General features: G+C 47.0%; 1 protein-coding gene across 3 annotated transcripts in view; it reads right to left on the bottom strand.

The window, feature by feature from the left end:
• Positions 1 to 5,093, bottom strand: part of IQSEC1 (IQ motif and Sec7 domain ArfGEF 1) — a 452,933-nt gene extending 447,840 nt beyond the window's left edge. For 2 of the 3 annotated variants that reach the window (XM_037037679.1, XM_037037680.1), the window contains exon 1: positions 4,511 to 5,092. In XM_037037679.1, coding sequence (XP_036893574.1) covers positions 4,511 to 4,776 — 266 coding nt within the window. In that variant the 5' untranslated portion in view covers positions 4,777 to 5,092. Of the gene's footprint in view, positions 1 to 4,510 lie in introns of all 3 variants that reach the window. The other variant, XM_037037676.1, reaches the window with a different exon arrangement.
• Positions 5,094 to 26,497: the final 21,404 nt, after the last annotated feature.

The raw sequence follows: 26,497 nt of genomic DNA, 5'->3' as shown, positions 1-26,497 counted from the left end.
TTCTCTGTGACCTCTGTAGGCCACTACCTGCTTCTGTCAGAAATGTTGAAGGACCAAAGCCTAGGAGGGATCATGGGTTCAGTCCTTGCCCTCCACACTGCTAACCCCCGTGAAGCCGGGCCTGGCCTTGGTAACAGTATCCCATGTGGCAAGACAAAAGCCATGCACGATGGGACTCCTCCAACACCAGAGGCTGGGAGTCAGCCGGGACCCTGGGCTGTCATACGACCATTTCTCAGCATAGCAGGTGGACCAGTGAGCAGGGGCCCACCTCTCCACCACCTGACTCTGACTCCTCGTGAGTCTCCCACCAGTCAGGCAGAAGAACTTGAGCAATTCACACAACCCCTCTGAGCTTTGGTTTCCACGTCTGTAAAATCAGAGTGTTCCTGCCTCATAGGAGAGATGTGACCACAATGAGCTGACCTATGCAAAGACCTGGAGCAGAGTCCGCACACAGAAGGATACCCTCGGTGCGTGCGGCCGTAACACACTCGCCCTGCGTCCCAGAAGTTTGCTTCTGTATGTTCCTTAACCAGCTGTGCCTGCTAAAGCTCATGCTGACTTTCTACAGAACGTCTTTTTCTACAGTGGTCCTAATCAATCACTACCTACTGCCCTGACCCATGAACAAGTATCCACTGAGCACCTATCACGCGTCTAAACCCCTAGTGGGAGGGGGGCAGTGTCAGAAACATCATTAGAAGGTAGCCACTAAACAATGAAAATGAATTCAATAGCCCAGTGAGTTCAATAGTCCAATGTGATCAAAGGCACCCTATTTCTTTCCTGTTACCATCCCATTTTCCCCGAAGCTGAGAAACTCATGATGATATCTTTCAGCAGTGGTTCAGAGAGGACTTTCTGAGAAAGGGTTTTAAGCTTTCTGGGCTTAAACATTCCCGCAGGGCCCATTAACTCCACCCCAGCACTGCTTGGGCTAGGTGGTACCAGGATGCCTGTTGCCCCAGTGTGAGCCTGTTCAATGGCACCTATCCATCCTCCAGAAGGACACTCTGCCTTTCAGACGTGGAGGGGCGTCCTGTCCAGTGGTAGCAGGGAACAGGGGACCCCTATTTTAAGCTGGAGCAGCAAGGCTGCTTAGGAAAAGGAAAGCGGGGCCTAGTTTAGCCCGCCATGCTCCCTGGACCCTGACCAACAAGGGCGCCTGTCTGTAGGCAAAGGGCCTAGGAGAGAGCACCGGCAGTGCCCGCCCGGGGCTGCCTGTCACCTCGGTGGGCTCGTGCACAGACGTTCCTGTTTCAATCATGGCGGGTCAACCCCAACCCCACCCCAACTTCTGGACAGTGGTTCTTCCTGGTGCCATATTCCTCACTCCAGGTCTCTTGCACCGGGCCCCCAGAGGTATCTCCAGGTTGTCAGGAAGTTCACTCATCTCCTGCCTGTGCTCATTTGGCCCCAAAGAAATGAGAAACTGATTGTCTAGGGAAGAATCTGAAATACATTAAGTACCTGTGTTCCTCTTCCCTCAACACCCATTACCTTCACTTAATCCTCAGAAAAGTACCGGAGGCAGCTATGACCATCCCCATTTTACGGGTATTTTTACAAACTTGAAGCTAACACAGGTGGTGTAATGATCACCTGCTGGCAAGTGCCAAGCTGGCCATCAGACCCAGTCTGTCTGCCCGTGTCCATTCTCCATGCAGAGTTGTATTCTTTTCCTCTCTTCTCTGCTCTTCCTTTCACATCACCATGCACATCACTAACAGCTTTGCATACGGGAGGCACTTAATAAAAGCTGGCTGCTCTCAGGGGAGTGGGTTATCCCATGCTCCTTAGGCAAAAACTACCTTGCTCCACATATGAGCAGTAGCTATCTCAAATCCGGGTGTGGGAAAGCAGCCCTCGGCTCATTACTCCCAGGCTCAGTAACCCAGACCTCACTGGCCCCCCTGAGAGCCTCTTGTGAAGGAAAAAGAAATGGATGCAAGAAGATGGGATCTCATGACCTGGTAATATGCTGGTGATCCAGGGCCAGCAGCACCTCCCTCTCCCCGGAGCTTGTTAGACATGCAGGCTCTCCAGCATGCCCCAGACCTATGGCCAGAATCTGCACTCCAGTACAATCCCCAGGTACTTGGTGTGCATTTGAGTTTGATGAGCTCCCCTGACCTACAACTGGGGTTAGGGGATGTGTTGCCACCGTTTCTCTTAAAGGGGGTGCTATCATGGGCTCTGGCTGTGTCTCAACTAAGTGGAGTCAGGCTGACACAGAGCTGGGGACTTGTGCAACAAAACCCTGCCTGTAAGGCCACCACTGGGATGCAATACTGTGAGGATTCCCTGCAGCAGGCAGGATTCACTGCCTTTCGGAATATTCCCATCCCCACACTTGGTCACCACAGGTGACTCTGAAGGAAAAAAAGAATCCATTCCCCCTGACAGTGCTACAAGGCATTGGCCAATAGTATATGTTACTGTTTCCTATGCAACTGGGGCTCTCGTTCCTGTCCTGGTGTGTCACCTCTCTCAGCTGCTGAAGACTTCACCTAGCAGCTCCCCACTTTTCTCAGTCCTTGCCTGGGGGATAAGGATGCAGGACCCTGAAAGCAGCACCAGTTGATCCACAACCGCTGTGGGAGGGACCCGGGGATGAAGAGGGTCTCAAAGGCATCAGAGCCAGGGGCAGAGCACAGGAAGGCAGTAGGGAGTCTTCTCTCTCTCTCTCTCTCTCTCTCTCTCTCTCTCAGTGACACCATCTAGGAGCTCTCCCAGGCCTCACTCTCCGTCCTAGGACTAACAGTCAGCAGGAGTTGGGGACAGGGCGCTGCCGGGCACAGAGCCTGGAGGCTCACCCACACCCAGACCCCTCCCTCACATCAGTCTCCTGCAGAGCCCACCAGAGCCCAGGAAGCAGTGTGAGAGGCAGGCACTCTCTACAGCCAGGCAGAGNGGTGTGTCACCTCTCTCAGCTGCTGAAGACTTCACCTAGCAGCTCCCCGCTTTTCTCAGTCCTTGCCTGGGGGATAAGGATGCAGGACCCTGAAAGCAGCAGCAGTTGATCCACAACCGCTGTGGGAGGGACCTGGGGATGAAGAGGGTCTCAAAGGCATCAGAGCCAGGGGCAGAGCACAGAAAGGCAGTAGGGAGTCTTCTCTCTCTCTCTCTCTCTCTCTCTCTTTCTCTCTTTCTCTTTCTCTCTCTCTCTCTCTCTCTCTCTCTCTCTCTCTCTCTCTCAGTGACACCATCTAGGAGCTCTCCCAGGCCTCACTCTCCGTCCTAGGACTAACAGTCAGCAGGAGTTGGGGACAGGGCGCTGCCGGGCACAGAGCCTGGAGGCTCACCCACACCCAGACCCCTCCCTCACATCAGTCTCCTGCAGAGCCCACCAGAGCCCAGGAAGCAGTGTGAGAGGCAGGCACTCTCTACAGCCAGGCAGAGCCTCTCTTGTGGCCGGCGGGGGAGACATGGGATCTCAGATGACCTTACCTGGACTCCTGACGAGCACCTTCCCTACCCCTCGCCCACGCAGGATTCTGGGTCAAGGTTAACTCCTCCCCAGCATTTCTACCCACACCCAGGACACCTTTCCTGAAGCTACAGACCACCACCTCTCCCCTCCCCAACACACACAAGCTGTTTTTTCTCCTTGGGCTAGGCAGTCCCAAAAACACAGGAACAGAACAGGTACACAGGGCCAGAGCATGCAGGAAATTCACCCCAGCATCACCCAAAGGCCCCCCAACCCCGAGACCCGAGCCCCGTGCATGGGCGCCCGGACTTCTGCGGAAGGGCCGTGCACTAGTCTTCCGCACTCAAGGGTCAGTGAATCGGCAGCCAGCCCGCGGGCTACCAGGCCAGGGGTCCGAAAGACTGGGCAGTCCCGCCCCATCCGGTCCCTGCTTAATCCTTGGCCCAAAATAGCTCCGGGTAATCCCGGGATTGGGCAGGAGGGGTATTAACTGGGAACTGGGAAGGAAGACGTGGAAGTATCCAGAGAGAGGAGGTCTCGGTGTGTCCCGGGCTGGAGGCAGCTCAGAGTCCCTTGGAGTTGGAGGCGGGGAGGAGGGGGTGGGTTTCTGAAACCCAAAAAGTAACCCAGGCCAGCTCGAGAGCGGTTTCCGTGCCCACCGCGCCACTCCCCACCGGGTCCTGGGTCTCCGGGTCAGGAGTTCTGGCCCCGACACCCAGAGCCCCAGCTCTGCACCCTAAACAGCCCCCCCCGCCCCGCCCCGTGGCGAGGCCAACCCTGTATCCGAGCTCCCTGGATAACTAAGTCCCGAGCCGTCTGTCAGCGGAGAACCGCGGCGGTAGGAGCACTGGGAAGCTCCCTCGAGTCCCCTTCCGAGGGAGTCCAGTCCCTGCCTGAGATGGACCCCCAGGTCGGGCCACTATCCTGCGAGAGGGTCCTCGTTGTGCCGCAGGGTCTCCCGGCCGGCGGGGCGCTCCCTGAAAGGCACCCTCCCTGCCCTGCTCTCAGAGGTAAGGGGCCCTTCTAGAAGTTCGCGCGCCCCAGACACGCCCGCCGCCCCCGGTCCCCGCTTACTTGTCGCGGAGCCTGCTGACCTCCCGGCTGGCGCCGAGAGGCTGAGGACCTGGGCCCGGGTCAGGGAGCAGGGCGCACGCGGCCAGGTGCCGACGGTGCCGCTCCAGCAGGCCGGCGTTCTCGCGGCTCAGCCGCGCCACTTGGAGCTCCAGCTCCTGGATGCGCCGCCCCCGGCGGGCCAGCAGCTCTTGCTGCGCCGCGACGATCCGGGTCAGCTCCCGCAGGTACTCGGCCGCCTTGCCTGGGGGTTCGGCGGCGCTGGCCATGGTCCCCGCCCGGTGGCCGCGCCTCAGGCGAGCGGGAGGCGGGGCGGCGTCGGAGGCGGCGGTGGGGCGGCCATGGCTGCGCCGCGGGTACAGTCCCTCAGCGCAGCACGGAGCTCAGCACCGGGCTGGCACGGCTCCGCCTCGGCTCCCACCTCCGCCGGCGCCCACCCCCGGAGCCTCCGCACCTCCAGCACCGCGCGTTGCGGTGCCCTGCTGCCCCACGGATGCGCTGGGGCTGGGAGAGCGCGGAGCTGTGGCCACCGGGGGCAGGCGAGGAGTTTGCAAAGTGCCGGCTGCGAGGCAGAGCGGGAGTCGGAGCGGCCGGCGCGGGAGGAGGTGGGAGGGAGGAAGGGAGGGAGAGTCCGAGGGAGGGCGCCGCCTGCCGGCCCTGGATCCCCGGACCTGCTCTCAGCTCTCCAGGGAGCTATTTCCATCACCACCACTCCTAGCCACTCTGATCTATAAATTTAATTTAAAAAAGAAATTCGGCAAAAATATATCTTCATAATAATATCAGCCTTGGTGTAAATAGAAAAATGACTAATAAATTCGTGAGGACTTGGATATTTTCAATTGATCTAAGTCTACCCAAATGAACGTTTGTTTTGTAGATGCATACACAGGACAAGTGTATTCTAGACTGGCCTTTATACATTCTAAGCAGATGGTAGCCCTGAAGCCTCCAAGATGTCCAGGTGAACCAGCTGCTAAGGCCCCTGCATCGACCTTCCCTGGATTCTGGGAACTGATCAGCTTGTAGGACAAGGATCACCCCTCTGCCGCCCCCTCCGCATCCCCCCCACACCTCCACACTAGTATTGAGTCCTTTGGCAGTTTATTTTGTCTCTGAGCTTCAGTTTCCTCAGCAATATGTTTTCTATTTCTTAACTTTAAAAAAATCTTTATAATTATCATACTCAAAGTATAATTATCATACTTTGTCTTTGGTACTAAACTTTCTTTTTCTACCTTCTTGGCTTGCAAAAGTTAGGTATTTCCATCGTTTCTTGTTTTATAGCAAATTCATTTTAAGGCTATAAGTTTACCTCTGGGTGAAGCTCTAGGTATACCTCACAAGTTTCCGAAGCTTTGTAATGTACATTTTGATGACCGTTTCTCTTTGTTAAGGCTGGCATTACACTGGCTTGGATGATACATGGTATACCATACCCGTATTTGTTGATCTCCCTGCCCCACCCCCACCAGGAGAGGATGAGCCCTGGATGCTGAGACCTCAGACCTGACAGGGACCCCAAATCCTTATTGATTGTCCCCTGGGCAGGACCTAAGGGGAAGGAGAAAATGGTAGTGGGACCATTTAGTGGAGTCCTCAGATTCACTAAGAATTCTTTCATCAGAACGAGATTAAACCAACACAATGCTAAATAAAAACTCTTAACTCTAAAATTCTGCCTCATCACTAGGCCAGTAATAGTGCTCCAGAAATTAATATTATTTTTATAAATCCTGTAATTATCTTGTGAGGGCAAAATTACTTTACATCTTATTTGTGTGTATATGTGTAAAGGTGTTTATCATTCAGTTTATATATTTAAAGTATACCAACATCTTTGCAACCCTATACTAATAATTCCTCATTATATAAATATACCAGGAGCCTCCCAAAAAGGGACGTGATACAGGCTTCTTTCGATTTTGGGGGGACACCTGAACCTGGAGTCACAAGTCTCTGCCAGTGTTTGGGAGTGAAGGAAATTCAATTCTTAGTTCTGGCCCATGTCAGTGAGGATGGTGGGGAGAGGAGCTGACTGAATGCAGAGAAGGAACAGCTGTGCCTCCCCTCCTGGGAGGATTTCCCTGTCCCCTACCTCCATCACAAACTCCCCTCCAGCAGTTCCAGGTTGAAGCTGGCCTCACATTTCCATCTCCTTTCTCTCTAAGACTTGCCACACCTCCAAGGAGAAGACAAAGAGCTCAGTTGATGCCAGATCTATGTGGGTACAGGAGACCTGGATGGGAAGGCTTTATCCCTGTGTCCCAAGAGCAGCCACAAAAAGACAGGGCAGAAGATTGCAATGGCAGCCTCAGAGGGACTATACCTACACCCTAGGACTGAGCAGTACCCTTTATGATCCATTTCTCTGCTCCTTCCAGCTCCTGTCATCTTAGACAATGGGAGAGGCGAGGTGAATGAGCCTCCCCGGCTTGCATCTGCCTCCCATCTTATTTATTTTCCTTGACCTCCATTCCTGGCACTCTGGGGTGTCCCAGTTACAGCCAAATTCCCACAGCTGGAGGTTATAAGAGAGTCTGCCACCAGCAATGAAATCATATGCACCAGCCTTCCTGGCTCACACACTGAGGTGTACCCCAGAACAAAAGTTGATGCCTCCCCAGAAAACGGAAGTCTCCTCCATAAAGAGCATCAGCCAGTCACTTGCTGAGCAAAGGTGACTGAGCATCAGCTGAGCCAGGCTCTGAGGACACTGAGCACGGCAGAAGAGGCTCCTGTTCTCTTGGGGTCCTTCTGAGGAGACATAGTCTGAAGGAGTGCTCAGAGGCCCCGCTCTTTTGTTAATGCTCTCCTGTCGCCATCTTGATTATTTTAATTTGTGGACAAGAGGCCCCCACTTTTGCTTCACACTGTGCCCCCCAAATCATGAGGCTAGTCCCAGAAGGTGTGCTAGTAAACACTGAAAAACCAGAAGAAGAAAAAAAACCCACCACACATAGCATTTGCCAGTTTCCTAGGCATAAATATTGGGTACCATATTTTTCAGGCAATAAGATGCACCTAGGTTTTAGAGGAGGAAAATAGGAAAAAAAAATTTTGAAGCAAAAAATGTGGTAAAATACTTAATAATGTAAATAACATAATATTTCACCAATGTAAATATAAACAGAACTCAGCAGCAGCATTAACAACCAGTATTCCTCCCAAATTTGGGGGGGAAATAAATTTAAAAAATTAAAAAATGCATCTTTTTTATTTTTATTTTTTAAAGATTTTTATTTATTTATCTTTAGAGGGGAATGGAAGGAGAGAAGGAGAGAAATATCAATGTATGGTTGCCTCTTGTGAGTCCCCTGCTGGGAACTGGCCTGCAACACAGGCATGTGCTCTGACTGGGAATCGAACCGCGACCATGTGGTTTGCAGGCCCGTGTTCAATCTACTGAGCTACACCAGTCAGGGCAAAAAAAAAGTGCATCTTATAGTCTGAAAAATATGGTACTTACCCCCTGGCTGACATAGTGAGCCCTCAGTGACTGTGGAGCTGGGCCTAGGTGCGTGTGGTGGTACAGACAAGGATAAGGTGTGGCAGTGGCATGTAACAGGTGCTTGGCTTGTTTGAGATTCAGTGCAAACCAAACAGGAATAACAATGGCATCTGCAGCAGTTTCACTTTTGGCTAAAAGAAGGTGAGAGCTGGGATCAAAGCTTCCCATAGGCTGGAGAGTGCTTTCCACACCAACATCCCCCATGTGGGAGAGGAGGAGTACTGAAATGCCTGCGTACCTCTGCCTCACAGGCCAGACTTTGGAACATGGTCCCCTACAACCTGCCTTTCACCAAACTCTGTTGCCACATCCTCGAGTCTCCCTGGCTTTGACCCCTACTCCTGGCCTTCAGATGTGATAACTGATCTCTCTTCTGGACCACTGAAATCTTAGCCACCCAGATATCTCTTATCGTCTCCCCACATGAGCCTATGACATAAGAACACTGCCAGTCTGAGTGGCACAGGTGGACAGATAGGGATAAAACAGGGTGCTTTAACGTGAGTGACAAAACAAAGCAGTCGAAACAAATTCAGATGGTCCAATGGAGACACTGTCCCGCGTCTAAATTCCACAGTGTATGATGAAGGAATTAGAACTCTGTAGCAGATGCTGTGGTGGCTGACCAGACTCCCACTTCAGGATGAGGCTCTCACCCTCCCCGGATCAGGCACATTAGCATCTGACAGCTCACAACCAAAACCAAGTCCCCCTGGGGAAACTGCCCTGTGCTGATGGCATCTCTCCCTCCCAAATGTTATGCCAGCACCTTCCTAGGGAAGCCCTCATCTGTGACTGATCCATGCAGGCTCTTGTACAAGAGCTGGTGCCCCTCGCCTAAGCTTGGACAGCTCTGCAGCACCATCCCAGCTCTAGAGGTCTTCAGAGAAGCCCCTGAGGCTTCTGTTGGGATTGCACCACAGCCCAACCTTTCCCTCTGCCCAGTCCTGCTTCTTCCCTCCTCCACTGGTGCTGCCCCAAGAGCACTCTCCAATAACACTCCTGTGTGCAAACCTCCATCTCGGAATGTTTCCCTGGAAACAGCCCCACACCCTCTTCCCCTGACCCTGTCTTCACACCTCAGCTTTCACCTTGTTAGGATCTATGGGCTTACATGCTGTTACATAACTAGTTAGAGTCTCCCTGCTTGGTATGTAGATAAATTCTTGGCCCTGAAAACCCAATAATTAGCTTTTCCAATATTATAATTACATAAATACAAGGCCAAGCCATTTAAATTGAACTGCAGAGTAAAAAGATATAACTATGCACTCAAAAGAAAATAAAGGATGATACCAAAAATTTGGAGAAGAAAGGGGAAGAAGAAGCATATTATAATCACTTATTAATATTTACTATTATTACCCACATTCAGCTTCTCGATAAAATCACCTATCCTCATAGTATAATTTTTTGTACAATATTCAATTTTCTTCCTAAAAACCTCCTTCTGAGAACTCTTTGACTCATTGTTGTAGTTTGGGCTGGCTGCTTCCTTGGCCAGCTGCACCACTATCATTGGAGATTTCCTGGCATTATACTTCAGATTTGGATCCACGCTTTCTCAGGTTCCACGAATCTCTTTCCTTGGATTCAGTTTGTATTTTGCCACGTACACCCTCCAGCACTTCTACCCAGAGACAGCCTGCGGAAAGGTCCTTGAGTCCTGTGTATCTGAAAGAATGTATTTCTCCCTCCCACCTAATGGACAGTTTAGCTGGACATAGAATCCTAGGTTAAAAATTAACTTGCTCAGGACCTGGCAGGGTTTGCTCCATTTTCCTCTGTCACCCAGTGCTGCTGATGCTAATCTGATTCTTATTCCTTTGAAGAGGAGATTCTTTTCGGTCAGGTCCTAAAAGTACTTCCCCAGATCAGGACATTTAGAGAAAAGGTGAAAGGCATTTTTGATCATCACAGTGACTGGGTGCCCTCTGGCATTCGATGGGCAGAAGTCTGCAATAAAATGTGCGGGCAAGTCCCACCCAATCAAAACTGTCCTACTTAAATTGCCGAAAAGAATAACAAAGTTGGAGGACTCACACTACCTGATTTCAAGATTTAATATAACCTAAGAGTAATCAAAACAAGTGGTACTGTGTAAAGATAGACATAAAGATCAATAGAATAGAAGAGACTCCAGGAACAGACTCACAAACATATTGTCAATTGATTTTCAGTGAAGATTCCAAGGCAATTTAATGAGGGAAAGTGCTGTATAGTCTCTTAACAAGTGTTGCTGGAACAATAGGAGAGCCACATGCAAAAGAATGAACTTCATAGCATCTACAAACATAAACTTGGAATACATAGTAGAACTAAAAGTAGGAGCAAATTATATAAAATTTCTAGGGGAAAAACATAGGAGAAAATATTAATGGCCTTAGTTTGGCAAGTATTTGTTAAATTTGAAACCTAAAAGACAAACACTAAAAGAAAAAAATTCAATAAATTGTGCTTCATCACAATGAAAATCTTACTCTTGAAAAGACACTGTTGAGAAAAGGCAAGTTACAGTATGAGAGAAAATATTTACAAAATACATATTCAGCAAGGGACTTCTGTGAAAAATACATAAAGAACTCTTAAAACTTAACAATAAAACAAGTAACCCAATTAAAAATAGGCAAAAAAAAAACCCTCAAACAGGCATTTTATCAAACAAGATATACAAAAGGCAAATAAGTACATAAAAAAGATGCTCAATCTCATTAGCCATTAGGGAAATGCAAATTAAAACCACAATGACTTATAAATGACAACAAAACCATAGGCAACAACAGAAAAACTAGATCAGCTGGACATCACTGAAATTAAAAATATTTTCTCCACAAAGAATACCAATTAAGAAACTGAAAAGACAACTCACAAAATGGTACAAAAAAGTTTTGCTAATCATGTATTTGATTTGAGACTTGTATCTAGAATATTTAAATAATTTTTACAACTCACTAATTAAAAACACAAATAACCCAATTTAAAATGAACAAAAGGTCTGACAGACGTTTCCCCAAAGAAGACACAATAAACACATGAAAATATGTTCAACATCCTTAGCCATTTGGAAAATGCAAATCAAAACCACAATGAGCTACCACCACTTTACACCCCCTAGGATGGCTAGAATTAAAAATACAAAAAATAGTAAGAGTTGGAAAGGGTGTAGAGAAATTGGACCTACATTGCTGGTGGAAATGCAAAATAGTGCAGCTGCTTTGGAAAATAATCTGGCAGTTCCTAAAATATTTAGACATTTAAACTATATGACCCAGAAATTCTACTCCTAGGTACAGAACTAAGTAAATTAGAACAATGTACCCATGCAAAAACTTGCATACAAATGTTCACAGCAGTATTATTCATAATACATAAAATAAGGAGGATTTCTGGTCAAGATGGCTGCATAGGTAAACACGGGTCACCTCCTCAAACAACCACATCAAAATTACAACTAAATTATAGATCAACCATCACTCAGAACCATCAGAAATCTAGCTGAATGAAGTCTGACAACTACAGAATTAAAGAAACCATATCCATCCAGACTGCTAAGAGGGGTGGAGACACTGAACAGCCTGGTGCCACACCAATGTGTGGCATGTAAAAATTCAAGAGGGATATCTCGGGAGCAAGGAGTCCCAACCCCACACCAAGCTACCCAGTCCAGGGCCCTAGTGCCAAGGAAGATTATGTCCCCATAACTTCTGGCTGCAAACACCGGTGGGGAGAGTTGGTGGAGAAACTTCTGGAATCCCAAGCAATTGCTCTTAAAGAACCCACACATAACTCACTTACTCAGACTCACTCCCTCTGAGCTTCAGCACTGTGGTAGTAGCTTTGAAAGCACCAGTGACATACAGGGAGAAAGTAAAGGGTATGGCATCAAAGCACGAGCTGGGGGACAGCTTTCTCCCAGACAGAAAGGCCACTGTTCCCTTTCTGAACCATCCCCACATATAGCTACAGAACCAGCAGGTGGCTGCTGTATCTCCATCAACCTGGCTAACACTGTTCGCCCCACCCTGGAGATCCCTTGAGACTCTTTCCCACCCAACATATGGGCCACCCAAGCTGTAAATGAAGACTTTTCCATTTGAATGACTGATATTGGCTCATGTTTTACAACTTCCTAAATCCTCTCAAACAAGCAACCTCAGTGAACCTCAGTGAACCTCCAGCTGACCTCAGTGAACCCCAAACCACCCCCCATACATCTTGCTAAGTGTCTTCAGGCTCAGCACTAGCAGCAGTCAGCCAAGATTCACAGTTTGGCTTTGCCTAGGAATCTCCAAGCCCAAGTAGCAAGCACCTCGGATTGTTTGTAGCCTAGGCAAGGTGGCCTCAGGCAAAGCACAGGTGGGGACTGACCTTGACCTCCACCACTGAGGAAATTGCAGAGCCTGCATGCACAGTCGACAGCAACATGTTGCATGTTGGAGCACCACCACTCTACCCCTGCACAGCTGATTCTCCACGGACAGCAGGGGTTGGTGGTCAGTGGCCACAGCCAGTCCTTACAGCTGATTGGCCTGGGTAAATACCTCCCATTGATCTGTCAACAGCAATCAAGTCTCAACTACAAGAGGAGGGTATACTCAGTCCACACAAAGGGTGCATCTCAAATACTCAACTTGGGTGATAGGGGAGGCTGTGCCACTTGGCCCTATAAGACACTTACTACATTAGGCCATGCTACCAAGTTGGGGAGATAGAGCAGCACTACCTAATACATAGAAACAAACACAGGGAGGCTGCCAAAATGAGGAGACAAAGAAACATGGTCCAAATGAAAGAACAGATCAAGACTCCAAAAAAAGAACTAAACAAAATGGAGATGAATGATCTATCAGATGCAGAGTTCAAAACATTTATTATAAGGCTGCTCAAGGAAATTAGTGAGGACCTCAAAAGCATAAAATAGATCTAGTCAGAAAACAAGGATACACTAATTGAAATAAAGAACAATTTACAGGGAAACAACAGTAAAGTAGATAAAGTTGAGAATCAAATCAATGATTTGGAACATAAGGAAGCAAAAAATAAGCCATCAGAACAACAACAACAAAGAATCCAAAAAAAAAAATGAGGATAATATAAGCAGTCTCTGAGACAGCCTCAAGAAGTCTGATATTCTCATCATAGGAGTGCCAGAAGGAGAAGAGAAAGAGCAAGAAGTTGGAAATCTACTTGAAAAAATAATGAAATAAAATTTCCCTAATTTGGTGAAGAAAATAGGCATGCAAGTCCAGGAATTCTGCACAGAGTCCCAAACAAGATGGATGCAAAGAGGCCCACTTCAAGACATATCAATTAAAATGCCAAAGGTTAGAGATAAAGGGAAAATCTTAAAAGCAACAAGAGAAATGCAGTTACCTACAGGGGAGTTCCCATAAGACTGTCAGCTGATTTCTCAAAGGAAACTTTGCAGGCTAGAAGGGATTGGCAAGAAATATTCAAAGTCATGAAGGCAAGGACCTAAAGCCAAGATTGCTCTACCCAGCAAAGATACCATTTAGAATGGATAAAGAGCTTCCCAGACAAAAAAAAGCTAAAGGAGTTCATCATCAGCAAACCATTATAATATGAAATGTTAAAGGAACTTATTTAAGAAAAAGATATTGAAACTATTAATAATAAAATAGCAATAAATACATATCTGTCAACAACTGAATCTAACAAAATGAATTAAGCAAACAAAAAGAACAGAAACAGAACCCTAGACATAGAGAGGGTTTTGATGACTGCCAGATAGGAGGAGGGTGTGGGTAGGAGGATAAAGAGGTGAAGGGATTAAGAAGTACAAATAGTTATTTACAGAATAGCCAGAGGGATGTAAGGTACAGTATAGGAAATGGAGTAGCTGAAGAATTTATACACATGACCATGAACAATGGTGTGGGGATTGCCTAAGGAAGTGAGGTGTGTTAGATGAAGAAGAGCAAAGGGGAAAATTTGGGACAACTGTAATAGCATAATCAATAAAATATAATTTAAAAATAAATAAATGAAATAAAAATAGGAAACAACCTAAGTGTTGATCAATTGATCAACAGAAAAACACACTGTGGTATATCTATATAATAAATATTATTTGGCAATAAAAATGAATAAAGTACTGACATCTGCTACAGCATGAATGGATCTTAAAAACACGCTACGTGAAAGAAGGCAGTCCACGATTTCATGTACTCAGAATGTCCAGAATAGGCAATCTGCAGAGACAGAAAGTGGATTAGTGGTTGACTGGGTCTGCGAGAGTGAGGTGCCTTGGTTGGTAGGATTAGAGGGTAAAGATTCCTTTATGAGCTAATGAAAGTGTTCTGAAATTGATTGTAGTAATGGTTTTCAAACTCTTTCAATATCCTGAAAGTATGTTAATTATATCTCAAGGTATTTTTTTAAAAATCTCAACATCTAGCACAATAGCTTCAACTAAGAAGACTGACCATTCTTCTTCCAGTGTCCACATCAGAGCTCATCCGAAATGGGGCAATGAGGGTGGGGGTGTGGAAAGGAGTTGAGTAACCAATTCCTTTGGGTTCTACATGAAGCCTTCCCGGAAGCTTCCTGCTGGTTTGGAGCCCTTTGTGTAACTGCCAGGAGAGCCTTGCCTATCTCTCACCTTTGTTCTCCTCTCTGCAACCTCTGGCCAAGGCCTGGCCCAGGGAAGTCACAGATCATTGTATTTTTGTTGAAAGGACAGCTGTGTGAATTATTGTGATGAGCGCAGTTGAGATACAGCTCTCAGTCCTCATGATTGACCTGGACCCCAGGACAAAGCTTGCAAATGGAGCAGCAGACCACTCCAGCCCAACTTGGGCAGTGCATTAAATAATGGGTATCAGGCTCTGGCTGGTGTGGCTCAGTGCTTTGAGTGCCAGCCTGCAAACCAAAGGGTCACTGGATAGATTCTCAGTTACAGCATTTGACTGGGTTGCAGGCCAGGTCCCTAGTAGTGGGTGTATGAGAGACAACCACAAATTAATGTTTCTCTCCCTCTCTTTCTCCCTCCCTTCCCCTCTCTCTAAAAATAAATAAATAAAATATTTTTAAAAAATAATGAGTACCAGTTGTCAACATTTTAACGGTGGGGGATTTCATACAAAAAATCTAATTTGGGGGTCCCTCTTGGTTGCGGTTATCTCAGGTGGACGATGGCTGCCTCATCGTAGGTAATCACACACACTCCAGGCTGTCTTCTCCATGTGGTTACATCACACACTTGTCCTAGGAGCATTCCAGCCCAGTTTCCCATGAGCCTGCAAGACCCTGGTGTTGGGGCTCCAGCCAGTCCTGGCACTCAGTCAGCCATTCGTTCATTCATGTGGTGTGAGTGGGCAGCACAAGGCTCTCTGAGACTCAGGTGCAGAACTGGCCCAGCATCATTTCTGTCCATTCTGTTGGCCAAAGCAACTCATGAGGCCAGCCAAGCTTAAAGGGGAGGGAATAGATTCCACTTCTGGATGGGAACAGCTACAAAGCCAAATCACAAATGGTGTAAAGATAGGAAGGGGGCAGAAATCAGTGCCATTTTTGTAATCATGGCTTACATGGTACTAGGTGCACAGCAGGGCTTCAGGAAACAATGACTTGTACCTCAGGGGTATATCCATCACCTCCTGCCACCATCCTCCTGGCTTGGAGCCAGGAAGATGGAGGGATGAAAGAAAGGGTTCATCCTCAGGACACCCCAACTACCAGGGCTTCTTTGGAGCAGTTATAATTGTTCCTTCACTGTTCCATGCACCACAAATGCACTCTCTTGATGATGAAAATGATTATAATGTCACGTTTGTGTTCCCAGGGGAACACTGTGCCACAGAGGTTCTTCCCTGTCTCTGCACTCCTAGTGAATGTGAGGAATCCAGAGAGCAGCCTTGCTGAAACACAGTGTCTGCCTGGTACATTGGGTCTTGCTGTAGAACACAGAGCCATGATGCCGCAAAGCTGCATAGGGAAAAACAGAAGGCCCCAGAGTGGGGGGATAAGAGGAGATGTCCAGGTGAGAGCAGGAGACACCACATGCTAGGGCAATGATTGTGGTCTAAGCTCCCTGAACAGCAACAGCCATCTTTCCCTCACTCCCTCACCTGCATGTAGAGGCCCTTCCCTACAACCCAGGGTGTAGATTTTGGTCGCACCCTGCAAATAGGAAGTCAAGACCAAAGCCTGGAGTGACTTTTCCACAGTCATTCAATGAGTTTAAGGCAATGGGGATCTTAACCTTGTATTCCAGGCTCAATCTGGGTTGCTTCTCCCCACCCTGCACCATTTCCAATGATTTAGTGATTATTCCACTCTAAGTGAAGGTTGGTGTTATACCCTATCACAGAGGTGCAGAGGAGAAAAGGGGTAAAAGGCACAGTCACCAGTGACCCTCATTATGGGCACTCTCATTCCCTCCTCTCCAATGTCACCACTCTGCACTTTCTTGCCTTCGACATATCACATACTCCCAAATCTCTGCGCTTTGGTACATGCTGCTCTGTAGGGAACTGTTCCATGTGTCATGGGAATATAGCTCAGCCTCCACATGGGAAACCAGTGGGGAGTGAGTGGCATGCAGGACCATGCCCATGGAGAGGTTTTCCAGTGGGGAATCAGGCCTGCATTGTACCTAGACTGCTATGAGACTTGCTTGTGCTAAAACTCCCTCACCTGAATTGAGGCAGAAAGTGCTTACTGCAACTTCCTAAAGTCTGTGCTAAACCTCCCCAGTATGGAGTGTAACCAGTACAACCACTTTTCCTTTTGCATTTGCAAATATCCTTCTTCTGTGATGTGATTAGCAGCATCCTCTTCTTTGTTATCTGTAAAAGGTAGTCCCCTGTAGTGAACCTGTGCATAGTAAATGAGGACTACCCTCTATGTAATGTACCCAGAGAAACAATAAAAGACTGTCCAGGCAGGGGCTGGGCTTGCTGGCCCTCTCGCCCTCTCTCTCAGACAGTGGCCATGCCATTCCTTTTTCTCAACAGGACTTCTGTTGTACGTGTGTATTTGTTCACTAGTGTATGTGTTCACTAGCAGCCACAACATACACGGATCCTGCAGGCCAGAATCCGCCTCACTGCTCCTTCCTCCAGATACTTCTTCCCCACACTCCTCAGACTGGCAAACTCCCATGTATCCTACAAGACCAAATCCAAGTGGCTCCTCCTTCCAGGAACCATCCTTGACTCTCCCAGCCCAACTGGGGACTCCTTTTTTCTCCCAAGGCTCTTACTCTTGCTGTTTTAAGAAGATGGTTTTACCGGTGTGCTGGTGCTGGGGGAAATGAGCACTAACTCTCAGTTACTGCTGGAGTGGTGATTGGCACAAGTTCCTCACAAGACAACTGGAAAATCAAAACTTTCCTCTAGATTTCAAATGCAGACCCTTCGACCCAACAATTCCAATATTAGAAATTTATTGTCCAATAAACTCCCTCTTAGGCTCAAAGGAGTCACAGAAAGTCTATACTCTGGAACCTCTACTGTATTAGTCTATTGGCTAGGGGATAAAAGTAACAAAACTCAGCCACAAACAGTAGACGCAGGCAGTTCCTAACAGTATAGAAACATGAAGAAATATGCAGAATTATGTGCTTGAATATGTATAAACTACTTTCAGGAGGAGACACTCTAAATAATGCTAAAAATGGATGCCTGTGAACTTTTTTATTTTTTTATTTTGGGGAGGGAATTTTAAATATATTTTATTGATTATGCAATCCCAGTTGTCCTAATTTTCCCCCTTTATTCCCCTCTTCACCCAGCACCTCCATTTCCTCCAGCAGTGCCCCCCCCCACAGTTCATGTCCATGGGTCATGCATGCAAGTTCTTTGGCTTCCCCAATTCCTGTACTATTCTTAACCTCTTGCTGTCTATTTTCTACCTACCGTTTATGCTACTTATTCTCTGTACCTTTTCCCCATCTCTCTCCCTCCCTCTCCCCTGCTGACAACCCTCCACGTGATCTCCATTTCTGTGAATCTGTTCCTGTTCTTCCATTTGTTTGCTTAGTTTGTTTTTGTTTTTGTTTAGGTTCAGTTGTTGATAGCTATGCATTTGTCATCATTTTACTGTTCATAGTTTTGGTCTTCTTTTTCTTGGAGAACTCCCTTTAACATTTCACATAATAAAGGCTTGGTGACAATGAACTCCTTTAACTTGACTTTATCTGGGAAGCACTTTATCTGCCCTTCATTCTAAATGATAGCTTTGCTGGATAGAGTAATCTTGGATGTAGGTCCTTGCCTTTCATGACTTGGAATACTTCTTTCCAGCTCCTTCTTGCCTGTAAGGTTTCTTTTGAGAAATCAGCTGACAGTCTTATGAGTAGTCTCGTTTACCCGCCTTTTGCAGGTAAATGTCTCCTTTTCCCTTGATGCTTTTAAGACTCTCTTCTTATCTTTCATCATGGGTAATGTAATTGTGATGTGCCTTGGTGTGTTCCTCCTTGGGTTCAACATCTTTGGGACTCTCTGAGTATCCTGGACTGCCTGGAAGTCTATTTCCTTTGCCAGATTGGGGAAGTTCTTCTTTATTATTTGTTCAAATACCTTTTCCACTTGTTGTTCTTCCTCTTCTCCTTCTAGTACCCCTATGATTCGAATGTTACAGCGTTTAAAGATTACCTGGAGGTTCATAAGCCTCTCCTCATTTTTTTGAATTCTTGTTTCTTCATTATTTTCTGGTTGGATGTTTCTTTCTTCCTTCTGGTCCACACTGTTGATTTCAATCCCGGGTTCCTTTCCATCACTCTTCGTTCCCTGTATATTTTGTTTTATTTCACTTTCCATAGCCTTCACTTTTTTCTCTATTTTGTCACCATACTCAACCAGGTCTGTGAGCATCCTAATTACCAATATTTTGAACTGTGCATCTGATAGGTTAGCTATCTCTTAGTTGCTTAGTTGTACCTTTTCTGAAGCTCTGATCCATTCTTTCATTTGGGTCATTCTTTTTTTTTTGTCTTGACGCACCTGTTACGTAGTGAGGGGCGGAGCCTTAGGTATTCACCCAGGAGGGGTAACCCATATTGCTGTGTTGTGACATTTTTTGTGGGGAAGGGGTCTGAGAGGGAACAGTGGCATTTGCTCTGCTGTCTGTGGGCTTTCACTCCCCCCACTTCCCAGAAGCAAATTAAGCCTTTCTGGTGCTGATGCCCAGGTGGGTGGGCTTGTGTGCATTCTAGGAGCCTGTGGGTCTCTCCAACAAACTCTCCTGTGAGTCTGGGAGCTTCTCCCACTGCTGCCTCAACCCCCACAGGTGTTTTCAATCAGAAGTTTGAGGCTTTATTTCCCTGTGCTGGAACCCTGGGTTACACAGTCTGTCTCGCTCTCCAGTTATTCCTCCAAGTTTATCTGCATGGGAATGTGGGACTTCCCACTCTGCCAGCCACCACCTCGCTATGTCCTCCAGCCACTGCCTTGCCTGTCCTGGTTTGCCTGCCCATCTCCGTCCCTCCTACCAGTCTGGACAAATATTTCTTCTTTAACTCCTTGGTTGTCAGACTTCCATACAGTTTGATTTTCTGTCAGTTCTAGTTGTTTTATGTTTTTAAATCATTGTTGTCCTTCTTTTGGTTGTGCAAAGAGGCACAGTGTATCTACCTATACCTCCATCTTGGCCAGAAGTCTCTCTGAACTTTTTTATATTTCCTCATGTATGTTTTACCTTTTTATAAAGTAACAATATCCTAGGTATGGAAAAGAAACTGACTCCATAGACTTTTGTAAAGTTCAGATTTAGTTTTCCATGCACATGCATAACCTTTCAAAATATAGCCATAATAAGTGAACTGAAAGGGAACAGATAATCTTAGGGTGTTATATTTTCTATGCACATCTTCTTGATTCAACCTGGATTCAGAGTGCCAGGATCATGTCAGAGGCCAGGAATGTGCCCCCACTCTCATGCACATACTGTCACCAAGAAAACTTCTGAAGAATGAACAAATGAGTGTGGGAATGAGTGACTGAGTGGGGACTGAAGTCCTTGAGCTTCTAGTTCAGAACTGAATCAGCACAGGTAACCTCGCCAGAGCCTGAGTGAGGGCAGGAAGATGCCCCGCCCAGCGTTCTGTGAAGCTCCCAGGCACCCAGAGACCTCACTGACCGGGAGAAGAGCTCTTGCTCTCCCTCTGGCATTCCTTCTCATCTCGGCTCTACAACTTATCTGACCCTTTATTAACAAAGTACAGACAGAAATGGTGGGCACCACACACCGACAGGCAAAAAGTGGTGGAAAAAGCCTGGACTCAGAACTTCTGGCCACTGACTTACTAATAAGTCCTGACAACTCTTTGTCTCTTTGAGCTTCCCTTTTCTCATCTGTACATGGGGTAGATTAATCCTGTTTTCCAGGCAGCTCTGAGGATAAACTGAGGACAGATATGGAAACACATAGAAAGTGCCTGGCATGTGGTAAGAGTGCAGAACGTCCTCCTTCTCTTTCCCTGCTCCCTGATCCTTGCCTCAGGGGTCTGTCAGCACCCGAGAAAACCAACTTGGAATATAGACACTGTTAATAAACACTATTAGATAATTCAGTATGAGTGTTAAAAATATAAATATAGCCACCAGAACTATAGATACAGAAGATAAGTCTTCAAAAAATAAAGGGTAAAAATGGAAGAAAGACTATTGGTCAATTTTTAAATAAAACACAATGAAATCATGATTAATTAAAAACACAAAGATGACCCAATCAGTTTGAACACATCAGTGACTACAATAATGTTTTCAAGTCCTCTATTAAAAGGCAGAAACTTTCAGAAGTCTCATGATGCACAGCTGCCTGTGGCTATAAGAAGCAAAGCATCTCAAGAGCTCCCTCGGCGTTGAAGTTCCTGCCTCCCACCTTCCTCTCCCCCAGTCTCATCTGTCCTGATGCTCCATGCCCCTAATCCTTGGTCTGCTCTGTGGATGGCCAAAGAGCACTTCGTAGTCACTCAGCTGGGTCTGGCTGGTGATGGAAGTATTTTGTCAACTGTCTCCTTTCTGCAAATCAGAAGGATGTTCATTTCTCAATGGTCCCATCTTCTGTAAGCAGGTAAGTGGATTTGGTGTTGTTAGTTTCAGTGACTCTGAGAGCAGCAACACACAACACATGGTGGGACTAAAGCCTCTCTTGGTCTCTCATCCCCAGCACTGAGTTAGTTCCTGGAGCCCATGTTTACAGAGCATAGTGCTAAGATTCAGGCCCTCGGTTCACTGTGTGCTAGACCTATATGGAAGATCTTGATCTTCCCTTCAGAGAAGTAAAAGTGTCTTCAGGATTAGATTGTTGTCACTGGAGCTTGTCTGAGCCAACCATCCTTTATTATTTACAAATGAGGAGGCCCAGAGAGGGAAACTAATTTGGTCAAAGATGTTAGGGTGGTTGGTGATGCAGGCTGTGAAAGAACTCACAAAGAGAAGAAAGTGTAGAGAATAAAGATTGTATTCACTCTCCAAGAAAGGAGAGGGGCAGGGTGTGGAGAGATACACCAGCATTGAGGGATGGGGGCTTTGAGCTTTTATTGGATTAAAAAAGGGTGGGGGTTGCTGTTTTGTAGCCCCTGCGCTGTTGGGGCATTGTAATATGAGTTTGTTCCAATGTTATCTTCTGCCTGTAGCTGTAGGGAGCGGTTAGTTCTGTTCTGGATTTCCAGTCATTTGCAGTCCTGGTGTCTTTCAGCTGGGCAGGTTCAGTCAGGATTTGGGCAGATGGAAGAAAGTGCACAGAGCTGTTGGGATGTCTGACATGCTTTTATACTGGGGTGGAGTGAGCCATGCACCCTGCAGGCCACGTGTCCCACCAAGGGAAGTCCTGACTCCCTTATATACTAAATGCACACAAAGCCGACAAGATACCAAAATATTATATAACAGAGCTTGATTCTGTGCATGTGGACCATACTCAAGGTTATCTGAATACTGCTAAGTCACAGTTGCTTGGACATCTGGTGACAGAGCCCAACTGACTCCATTTTCCCTATAATCCACCACTTCAGAGTTCCTCACTGTACATACTATGCGAGGATACCTTCTGCGAGGGCCCCTTGGTGAGGAAGGCAGCTCCCTGCACCCGGATGCTGCAACAGCATGCGACAAAAACACAAGCACTGCCACCCAAGACAGCAGGACCCACTGCCAGTCAGTGGTTAGGGATGCCCATCATTCCTGCAAGGAATTGCCTGTCAGGCATTCAATGGCACAGGTCTCAGAAGCTAATGGCCATAGAGCTTGGCTAGCATTGTAATGGACATCTGGAATGTATACACAGCATTTGGCCTCAGCTAGGGCGCACACCCCACCTTGTGATGCAGTGAGCATATTTAAGGCCATACGGTTTTGTAAGGCTACTTCTCTATTGATACATGTCCTCATTTAATAGGCTTAAGGAATCATGTGTTACGTTCAATGCACAAGCAGTGTGTAAAGACAAAGCAATTATCTCAGCCTCAGTGACTATAGTAGCAGCTTGAAGAGAAAAAATGTCTAATGAGTGGTACCAGGAGCAGGTACACTTTACCCGGTGTCACACTTTAAATGCTTGACAGGATTGTTGGCAGGATTACAAGAGTCTTCTGAACTGAAGAGGGCAAATAAGGCCATCCCCAGGTACAACAGCCAGTCCAATTTCCAGGCAAGTAAGGCCACCTGTCTGAGCCACACACCCAGAGGGCCTTAGTGGGCACTGCAGCCCATGCGTTATCCAGTGCCTCCCAGTAATGCTTGAGAGTATGAGTTTGACACAGACATATTGGAGCCCAGTGGCTCCAATTGGGATTCTCCTCTGAGGCTTTCAATACAAAGGGGGACTGGCCCAGCCAGCTGTGCAGTCTCAGCCGTATTAGCAACCACAAGTCATCCCATATGGAGTCCCCAACTACCAGCCTACGCCAGTCATACTGCTGCTTTGCCCCAGTGTAGACGTTGGTCCAGGTCACGTTCCATAAGGGATGTGTACTGTTCTATTGGTGCTGTAACCGAGTCCAATTTGAGGCAGAAGCTGGAGAGATGCACCATGGGAGGCCAGCTGATGTGCTCAGGGGGGGTTCAGTGCAGACCCAGCACTCTGATTGGTTAACCACTGAGGCATAGGTATGTACCCAGTCCACTAAGGTGTTATTGTGCATCTCGGGGAGGGGGGGGGGGTTGGGAACAAAGCAGTTATTGGAACTAACAATGGCAAGTCACGACTCTCAGGTGATATACAAGCAAGTTTCTGATCAACCGATAAGACAGTGGCTGGCAGAGGAGGTCTTCCCGGGCATGAACACCACACCTTTTGCACCTTGACTGGGGCTTCAGTGTCTACTTGCAACAACAGTGGAGGCCCATTTCATAATGGGCCTTAAGGAAATCACAAAGGTGCCATGGAGAAGCATCTCATGGTCTGCTGGCCGGCGTATGTTACCTTTAAGACTGGGGGCAGGCCATGTCCCAATCACCCAGGGCACTATTTGTAAGTTTCTCTCCACCCTTTGTCCCCAAGGGGCAACAAGAGCCACTCAACACATTTGGAGGCTTTTATTTTCCAAGGCCATGTCCAAGTGGCTATTTGCCTTCACTCCAGGCCCTCAGGTGCAGGCAAGAGAATATCCCTTTGTTTTCAGCAGAGCATTCTTAGTCTGTACTTGTAGCTGAATTGGAGCTACAGTCTAGTGGAGTAATGCTTCCACTGGAGCTGGGCTCCCCCTCCTACTTCTCTCATTTAGAGTCCAGAGGACAGTCCACAAGTGTTTTGTCCACCCCCTCAGCATCCAGGTGGCAGCTGTGGCTCACAGGCCCTGCTTTAAGAGACCATTGTACTGTTCAATCATCCTGGCAGCTCGGGGTGATAGGCCACATGGAACTTCCAGTCAATCTGCATGTCTTGGGCCCTGTGTTGCACCAAGGCCCCTGTAAAATGTGTGCCCTGATTACTTTCAATAATCAAAGGTTGCCCATAAGCAGTACATAAGTGCTTTAGTGCTGTGGTTACCACTTTCTGATCTGGATGGCATGCAGGGTATGCCACTAAAAGTTCAATAGCTGTGTCCACACATGTGATTACACACTTATACCCCTCTGAACTAGGTAGGGGCCCAATCACATCAACCTGCCCCAGGGTCAGTGGTATTCATCCCCCAGTGGTATTCACACCACCTGCCCAGTGGTTCCCACAGGCCTTCAGGGATGCTCTCTCAAACAGACACCACAGGTCTCACAAGCTTCCTGTACCTCTGCTAAGGTGACAGGTAACCCCCAAGCTTTTGTTTATTTTTAAAATATATTTTATTGATTATTCTATTACAGTTGTCCCATTTCCCCCCTTTCACTCTCCTCCACCCTGCACATCCCCTCCCACCCACATTTCCCCGCTTTATTTCATGTCCATGGGTCGAACATATAAGTTCTTTGGCTTCTACATTTCCCATACTATTCTTACCCTCCCCCTATTTTCTACCTACCATCTATGCTACTTATCCTCTGTACCTTTTCCCACTCCCTTCCCCTCCCACTCCCTTGTTAATAACCTTTCATGTGATCTCCATTTCTGTGATTCTGTTCCTGTTCTTTTATTTGATTGCTTAGTTTGCTTTTGTTTTTGTTTTAGGTGTGGTTGTTAATAACAGTGAGTTTGCTGTCCTTTCACTGTTCATACTTTTTATCTTCTTTTTCTTGGATAAATCCTTTTAACATTTCATAGAATAAGGGCTTGGTGGTGATGAACTCCTTCAACTTGATCTTATCTGAGAAGCACTTTATCTGCCCTTCCATTCTAAATGAAAGCTTTGCTGGATAGAGCGATCGTGGATGTAGGTCCTTGACTTTCATGACTTTGAATACTTCTTTCCAGCCCCTTCTTGCCTGTAAAGTTTCTTTTGAGAAATCAACTGACAATCTTATGAGAACTCCTTTGTAGATAACTGTCTCCTTTTCTCTTGCTGCTTCTAAGGTTCTCTCCTTATTTTTAATCTTGGGTAATGTAATTATGATATGCCTTGGTGTGTTCCTCCTTGGGTCCAACTTCTTTGGAACTCTCTAAGCTTCCTGGACCTCCTGGAAGTCTATTTCCTTTGCCAGATTGGGGGAGTTCTCCTTTATTATTTGTTCAAATAACTTTTCCACTGGTTGCTCTTCCTCTTCTCATTCTGGCACCACTATAATTCAGATGTTGGAACATTTAAAGGTGTCCTGGAGGTTCATAAGCCTCTCCTCATTTTTCGAATTCTTGTTTCTTCATTCTTTTCTGGTTGGATGTTTCTTTCTTTCTTCTGGTCCACACTGTTGATTTCAGTCCTGGTTTCCTTCCTATCACTACTGGGTCCCTGTACATTTTCCTTTATTTCACTGAGCATAGCCTTAATTTTTTCATCTAATTTGCGACCAAATTCAACCAATTCTGTGAGCATCCTGATTACCAGTGTTTTAAACTGTGCATCTGATAGGTTGGCTATCTGTTAGTTGCTTAGTTGTATTTTTTCTGGAGCTTTGATCTGTTCTTTCATTTGGGCCATTTTTTTGTTTTGATGCACCTGTTACATAGTGAGGGGTGGAGCCTTAGGTATTCACCCAGGAGGGATAACCCATATTGCTGTGTTGTGACATTTTTTGTGGGGAAGGGGTCTGAGAGGGAACAGTGGCATTTGCTCTGCTGTCTGTGGGCTTTCACTCCCCCCACTTCCCAGAAGCAAATTAAGCCTTTCTGGTGCTGATGCCCAGGTGGGTGGGCTTGTGTGCATTCTAGGAGCCTGTGGGTCTCTCCAACAAACTCTCCTGTGAGTCTGGGAGCTTCTCTCACTGCTGCCTCAACCCCCACAGGTGTTTTCAATCAAAGGTTGAGGCTTTATTTCCCGTACTGGATCTCTGGGTTGCTGGATCTGTCTCATTCCCAAATTGTTCCTCTGGGTTTATCTGTGAAAGAATGGGGGACCGCCTGCCCCACCAACCACCGCTGTAGCCCTGCCAGCCAGCTGCAGCCTTGCCTGGCCCGTCCTCCAGCCACCACCTTGCTGGGAGTCCTCTCTGCACACTTGTGTCCACCCCTCCTCCAGGTCTGGACGAGTGTGTCTTCTTTAACTCCTTGGTGGTCAGACTTCCATACAGTTCAATTTTCTGTCAGTTCTGGTTTTTTGTTTTTAAATCGTTGATGTCCTTCTTTTGGTTGTGCATGGAGGCACAGTGTGTCTACCTACACCTCCATCTTTCACACTTTTATAGTGGACCACATGGTCTTCTGTCCAGCATGTAAGAGGCAATGGTGTAGCCACTGGGCTCCTTCTCTTCCTGACAGGCCAGTAGGCACCATTTCTAGCCACTGCACCTTGGGTAGAGCCTCCTCATTCCTGGGGAAGCAAGAAGTGCGTGCCTGGTCACGTGACATATTGATTTGTTTCTGGTGCCCTAATTCCCAGAAGTCTTGCCACAAGGCCTGTCCCCATAATGGCCTATGCATGACCATCCACTTATTTGCATGCCATGTAGAGATCCATAATGTTAGCCCCCAGTACACCGCTCAAC

Source organism: Sturnira hondurensis, unplaced genomic scaffold (assembly GCF_014824575.4).
Source record: "Sturnira hondurensis isolate 20B ecotype Veracruz unplaced genomic scaffold, ASM1482457v3 Scaffold0023357, whole genome shotgun sequence".
Lineage (NCBI taxonomy): Eukaryota > Metazoa > Chordata > Mammalia > Chiroptera > Phyllostomidae > Sturnira > Sturnira hondurensis.
Note: the sequence above shows the minus strand (reverse complement) of the source record. Positions and strands in the feature narration are given on the sequence as shown.